Genomic DNA, 7,155 nt, shown 5'->3' with positions numbered 1-7,155 from the left:
AGTGAGTGACATACCGGCCCAAGCAACAGAGTCCACCAGCCTCAGAGAGGACACATGATGATGACTTTGCTTCTGACTTGGACTTGTTGAGTGTTATTTTACTGTGCAGTAATTTATTATTATAGCAAATTACAGTTAAATGCAGCGTGCCGTATTTAGGTGAAAAAAAATCCCTGATGACCGAATCTCCATTATTTATCCCTCGTTTAGCAATAATTTTGATTAGCGTTAGTTTTTCAGGAACACAACTCCCATCATTAAATGAGGGATACCTGTAGTGCACTCATTCAGCAAAATCTTGATTATGGTATACTGTACTGTACAAAATGTGTTTTCCTCTTTCCTGAAAAGTTTTATTCTTAACATATTATCCCTTCAGACACTGAGATCCAGAATGTTTATGTACAGTACATTAGTACATTATACATATAGTACTGTATTCTCTTTGAAATTTGCAAAGTTATTTCAGTAATAAAATTCCTGCTTTCAGTCACTTAAACCTTTGTATTTTCTCACCATAGTAAAAGATTTATGTACAGTAATTTATCTATTTTTAGTACCATATTTTTTTTTTACAGATTTTTTTTATAAGTAAAAATTCAGAAGCAGTGATGTTATATGTATACAGTATATGATGGTTCCATCTTTATGTAAAACATTTGTGGCAGTGGTTCTGTTGTCTGACATAAAGACTAGAAAAGTAAACAATTTTAACTAGAATATTTAGCATTCCTGCCTCACTGTTTTTAAAAGTTTTATTCATTGTATTATTGGTTAAGGAAAGCCATGACTGTAAAGTATATCTTGCAGTGTATATGAAAACTATTGGTGACTCAAATTAGGTTGAGTTGTTAAGACTGAATATAAATGGTAGCAAATTTCTAAACCTCTGTACTGTACAGTATTTCAATAGTAGATCAGTAATGCTCAGACAAAAATTACAGCAGGTGGTGGTACCATACTGGGCTAACTTTGTACTCCAGAACTCTTAAAAGTGGCATCTTTTGTAGATTTGAACAAATGGTGCACTGTGCAGTGTTGAGACAGTGATGTGATGAATGGTCAGAAAAAAAGTGGCATTACACTCACTGTCTTATATTCTGAAACCCACAATGAAGGATTTTGGTAAAACTCTCCCGTCAATGCCTATGAAACGTCAAGGTTCGATCCTGAATCGCCAAAATTAAAGGAGAGTGACAGTACCAACTGCCACAATTGATGGTACAGGACCAAGCAGGCCGTCTCGTATCATAATATCACCATTTGGCCTGCCTGCATCACAAGCTCAAGATGACAGCATCTGCTGGCGAGTACAGTATAGCGTAAACAGTACTGTAGTGTATTTTGTTTTTACAATATATTGTACTGTATGTGTGCAGTAGTATTTGCATAAATACATACGGCTCTGTGTCTGTCTGACTGCAGTTAAGCCTCTGTAGCAGTGGTGCTCCATGCTAAATGCATTGTTTAGATGCGGAAACATTTACCGGTTCCCGGAAAAATTCCGTAGATGTGCGATTTTTTTAAGGAATAAGAAAATGCCTCAATACCTGAAAACACGCTGAAAATCTCCCTCCGTATTTACTTTACTTGAAGATGTGATACACGAAAGATCTTGGTCCTGTGATCTTTTTGTGTATAATAACAATTGAGAACTTAAAACCAAAGGTACAAAGTTTAATACGTGATGATATGTTGGCATTTTAAATTACCGATAACTTAAAATTAAATTTTTTTACTTTACTGTTATTCTCTTTGCCACTGATCACTTGGGCAATCAGTCACAGCTCTTACGCACTGTGGACTGTATCTGTACCAGTGTTGGTCAAGTCTGGTCTTGAATGAGCTCACACCCAGTGCCATTACAACACTCTCTGGCAGATTGTTCCAAGAGTTCATGACTCATTCCGAAAACCTTCAGCTATGATCCTTAGTGTGGCGGGCATCCGCTAGCTCCAGGTATGAACACTCGACTGAGCAATGTCCTCTGAGGCGTTTATAAACTTCAATTAAGTCACCCCTTGCAGGCACCAGTATGGTTGTCCTCTGGACATTTTCATTCAACTGACAATTTCTAGTTAGGTGCTTCCCCATCTGGAGTATTGTCACTCCGTCTGGTCCCCAAGATATGCTAGAGACTGTTAGTTGACTGAAAATGTCCAAAGAGGGGCCACCAGACTGATGCCCACATTACAGCACCTCAGGTACCCAGAGATTAAAACATTTGCAGTTGCCTAGCTTATATTATAGATGGGCAAGGGGTGACCTACTTCAATGTCTACCCTAACATACCCAAACACCAAATGAAACTCAAGCACATTGACCACGAGTTGTGTGAATATTACATTGTTTGCATTACACCTTTTCACTTATACGTTGAGACATTGTTATATACCTATTTGACATATTTCATAACCGAATGACAGAACACATATCAAATGACATTCTAAAATAACTGTTCGTTCATGCTAACAGAAATGATTGACAAAAGTTATGAAATTGACAGACGTGAACAATAAACCGACAGTCTATATGCAGACTGTCGGTTTATTGTTCACGTCTGTCAATTTCATAGCCTTTGTCAATCATTTCTGTTAGCATGAACGAACAGTTACGTATTTTAGAATGTCATTCGATATGTGTTCTGTCATTTGGTTATGAAATATGTCAAATAGGTATATAACTATGTCTCAACGTATATGTAAAAAGGTGTATTCAATAAAAATTACAGTATAAGACTTCATTGTTGATTCATTTCAATGTGGACACTGTACTTCTAGGCTGCCTCCTGCCCTACATAGAGATGATGTTTGAGGAAATAAAACAATGTGCTGTACTTTCTTATTCATTTTAAGTTCACAGTCAATTCTTCAAAGGTGAATATGCAATTTACACACTGTACTATACACACTAATGAAGCCTTCATGTCATATAAAACTCTCACTGGAGTCATTGTAAAAAAATAATGAATTTGTAAAACATTTTCTTGGTGAATGGTACATAAAACATATTGGCATTTATAAGAATAATGGCAGGAAAAGTGAAATTGGTCACATGTATCTTAATTGAGAAGCAAAATACAGTATATCGAGCTCCTCTAAATGCTATGACATGATAGCAAATGTTTAACAATGCCCATAAAATGTTTGTCATTAAGATAAGCAGCTAAAGTTAACATGCTCAACTTCTGACAAGTAAAATGATAACAAAACCAATAATAATAATAATGCCGTATTACGCAATCGGATCTTCTATGAATAAAACATTTGTTAAGGAGATAAATTCCGAAAAGAAAGAGAGAGCATCAATTAGCAACATAACTCTGATGACGGTATTCTTTTGCCAAGCCCAAACTGCAACATCACAATATTTTGTCAATTTACTAATATGAGAAATGTTATTAGATGGACATAATGTTTGTGTTGTACCATTTGTCTAAATTGTTTGTGTGTTTATAAAAATTAAATGAGGTTGAACCCTTTATTTAGACATAAGAACCACAGTACTTTTTTTTTTTAGCAAACCATTTACCTGTAGTACAGTACATATATTATTTTTTATTTTCAATGTACCGGTTAATGCTAATTCTGTGATTTATAACATGGCGGATTGTGAAATTAACTTAATTTTGTTCACTTTAGATAAGCTTTCCACTTGATCATTCCAAAAAAACTAATGTATGTGTATTTAAATTTTTATCATGTTCAGTACCAGTAAGATTTTTAAGGTAAAAACAATTTGACTGCAGCATAGCACAGGTAGAAGATGACCTTGCATATGAGGTGTAGCTATTACGTAATTAATGTTTATAAAAGATACGACATTAATTAAAATTCTTGGCATGCAGTCAGTGGCATTTTTGGAGTATATCCAGTATTATTATTATTATTGTATACAGTATATGTAAATAATTAATTTTTTTCAATTTCAACTAAAGGTTTCAATATCTGATAAAACTAATTCAACCAATACTGTACAGTATAATATAGAAGCATCAATTTGTATAACCTTGGCTTGTTTATATATATATTCCCAACTAGTTTTTGCACAATAACAAGAATCACAGTATTTTCTCATGCAACAACAGTGTCTACTAAAACATACAAATAAATATTTAATAGAGTAATTAGAAAATACAGAAGCATTTAATAAAAAAGCATCTGTCTTAACCTTTTAGCTGTGATAATTGACTGCAGTTGTGACGGTTATAAAATGCAACACAGTACTCAACTACATTACATCATTTTCGGCCCAAATGGAAAATTTTTCAGTTGATAGTCACGTACAAAGACCACTAAATGGCATTTTACAATCTGAATTGACAGTTGTAAAACATGAACTGACAATTATAGCAATAAATGATATATACCTGTACATTAAGTTAGTGCATTCACTGTGTTGAGGGAATGTTGTAATATTTGTCAATTCATGTTTTACACCTCAGTTCAGATTGTAAAATGCCATTTATTGGCCTTTGTACATCACCACCAACCGAAAAACTGTCCATTTGGGCCAAAAAATGCTGTACCATCATCTGTCTTTGAAAAATATTGTGTCGTCTCAGCCCTCCCTCTTTCACCTGATAGACAACATTACCAGTCGCTGCCGCTTTAAGATGAGAAACTCGCCCATAAATAATGATACACTCGGCTGCAAAGTGTACAGTCCGTACAGATTGGCCCATCCCTCCCCCCACCTCCAGAAACTTGGTGGTCAGCCAAGGTATAAAGTCAGTGCTTACCCCCAAACACGTAAGTATGGTTAGGTTTTAGAAACAGAAAGAAACATGCCAACATGTTCGAAGGTAGGCACTGACTTTACACATATCCTTAATCTGTGCATCGAGGACGACATGCTGAATCAGGATCTGTGGTCGAAATTTTATATGTCTTAATTGTACCAATGAAATTTTGATAATTAATTGTCTTCATTATATAATTAAGACAACACTTAATTATCAGAATTTCAACTTTTTGACTACAGATCTTTAATCTGCATGTCAAGGAATGTCTTAACTGATGTTTTGAGCAAAATTAATTTTTACCCCCCAAAAAAAAACTGCTAAACTTATCTGCATTTGCAATGTTTTATTTTTACTTTTTCTCACTCTTCTACTTTTCACCTGGAGCTCCTCGTTGCTCAGTAAAAGTAATAGTGTAAAGTGAGGGCCGTCTGTGTGTTAAGTCATTTACAGCACCATAGTTAAGGTAATATTCAGTGTAAACACTATAAACTTAACTGTCCTGTGTGAATGAAATTTTGCAAGGAAACATATTGATAATTTCTTTATAAATTTCCTTTTTTTTTCTTTTCTGTATTTGTACTGTAAAAAAAAATCTGTACCAGTTAGAAAAGAAAGATGACTCTAGATGTTAAAGAATCCTAATAATAATAATAATAAAAGGGATTATATTTCAAAATAATTACAAGACATTAAAATCCACAATGCAAGTCCTTGACTTTACTAATATAAAAAATAAGACAAAATAATTTGATAAAACTAAGTTTATTGAGCACCTCTGAGGTTCTGATACCGAATAAAATAATTTTGTTGTCCCTGCAATGAATTATTAATAAATTGCTTTTAAAAGAAAGTTTAGTAACTATTTAAGGACTGGATGTATACACTTATTCTCTTTAAAAGGAGAAGCAGAGGGAGAAATGCATGGAGTGAGAAAGCAACATGGAAAAAGAGAGGCTGAGAAAGGAACAGAATAAGGCTGAAATAATTTGAACAGTAGGTGAAGCAAGAGCTTACAGTGAGAGCATGAGTGTGACTTGCCTAACCTTAACACTATAAAATTATACGAGAAAGTAAAACTAAATGTATAATTGAGAGAGATGACTTCAAAAAGGGACACAGGAATTTATTGCAGGTACAGTATATTAGAGGGTGAAGATGGTGGACAAACAGAGATATTGAATATCAGGTGAGAGCAAGTTTTCCTAAAGTTGCTGATCATACAATATTATACTCCAGTGTAAATTACTGTAAAATAAACTCCTTGATACATGCCTTATTTTCATGGTATAGGACTACAGTATAGTGTTTAAATGACATATTACGAACTACAGTATTTTGCTACACTTCATATGGCATTTTCCGCATTTACTTTTCTTTCTGTAATGTCTCCATTAGCCTCAGCCATGGTAAGGGTAGACTTGTCCAAGTTACTATCTTGTGCGTTGTAAACGACAAGCTTCACAGGGTTGTCGAGACACTCGTTCCCGTGTGTGTGACCTTCATCTAAACAGTTGAATGCTCGACCACAGCATGGACACTCCTCAATTGAAGATCTAATAGAGTTCTTCAGTTTCTGTTGTGGATGAAAAAATATAACAATGAATGAAAGACAAGAGAAATATTCAAGTAAAATAAGCTAGGGGCTCATCTTCCAGTGATCCTTTTCTTTTTTAGCTTTCTGAAAAGTAAAGTGCTCAACTGTTGCATTATTTCTTGTTATCTGTCATTGGTGTATGAATTAATTACCTAAAATAAAAAAACTTACCTCAAATACAGTTGTTCCTTTAGCTTTAATTATAGCTATGATGGCAAAAATTGGGATCGGTGCAATGGAGAGTGTAGCAATGATCCATCCCACACCAATTGCCCAATCTGGGTATATGTATTCCCCCTTGTTGTATGTTGGTTGTTTGTAGTCTACCATTGAAAATATCCAGATAGCCTGTCAGTCATTTGAAAAACAAAACAAAAATTAACATGTGAAATGGTGATTCCTAACTACCTAGTACAGTACAGTACATTACTTTTTACTTTACTTTTATCCTCTTCATCACTGATTGGCTTGTTAGCCACTTGGGTGGTCGGTCACATCTCTGTTATGCATTGTAAGCATGCACTGGCTCCTGACTGAATGTATCTGTACATGCACCAGTGTTGGTCAAGTCTGGTCTTGAAAGAGCTCACACTCTTTCAATTGGTTTGTACATCTATGATCTATACTAAATGTTCCCAAGTATTACCTGGTAACTATACTTCTGCTTCTTGACATGCTCAGTTATTTAGGAGTAATAAGATCTCAAGGGAGACTCACAGCCACTAGACACACCTCATCACTGCTGTGTGTAAAGTTGAATGAGCAGAACACAGAGGTCCTCATACTCCTATTAGCATTTGGCAGCTATAAAAGTAAA

The 7,155-nt window shown here is 34.7% G+C and overlaps 1 protein-coding gene across 1 annotated transcript in view; it reads right to left on the bottom strand.

Moving 5' to 3' along the window:
* Nucleotides 1–2,832: 2,832 nt before the first annotated feature.
* The window catches only part of LOC121859448 (sodium- and chloride-dependent GABA transporter ine-like), a 70,930-nt gene continuing 66,607 nt past the window's right edge, over nucleotides 2,833–7,155 (bottom strand). Inside the window, exons 11-12 of the mRNA XM_042356258.1 lie at nucleotides 6,510–6,686; nucleotides 2,833–6,317 (exon numbers count right to left, since the gene is read on the bottom strand). Of these exons, the coding sequence (XP_042212192.1) occupies nucleotides 6,090–6,317; nucleotides 6,510–6,686 (405 nt within the window). The 3' untranslated portion in view covers nucleotides 2,833–6,089. The remainder of the gene's footprint in view (nucleotides 6,318–6,509; nucleotides 6,687–7,155) is intronic.

This window comes from Homarus americanus, unplaced genomic scaffold, assembly GCF_018991925.1.
Source record: "Homarus americanus isolate GMGI-L3 unplaced genomic scaffold, GMGI_Hamer_2.0 scaffold7626, whole genome shotgun sequence".
In the NCBI taxonomy this organism is placed as follows: domain Eukaryota; kingdom Metazoa; phylum Arthropoda; class Malacostraca; order Decapoda; family Nephropidae; genus Homarus; species Homarus americanus.
Note: the sequence above shows the minus strand (reverse complement) of the source record. Positions and strands in the feature narration are given on the sequence as shown.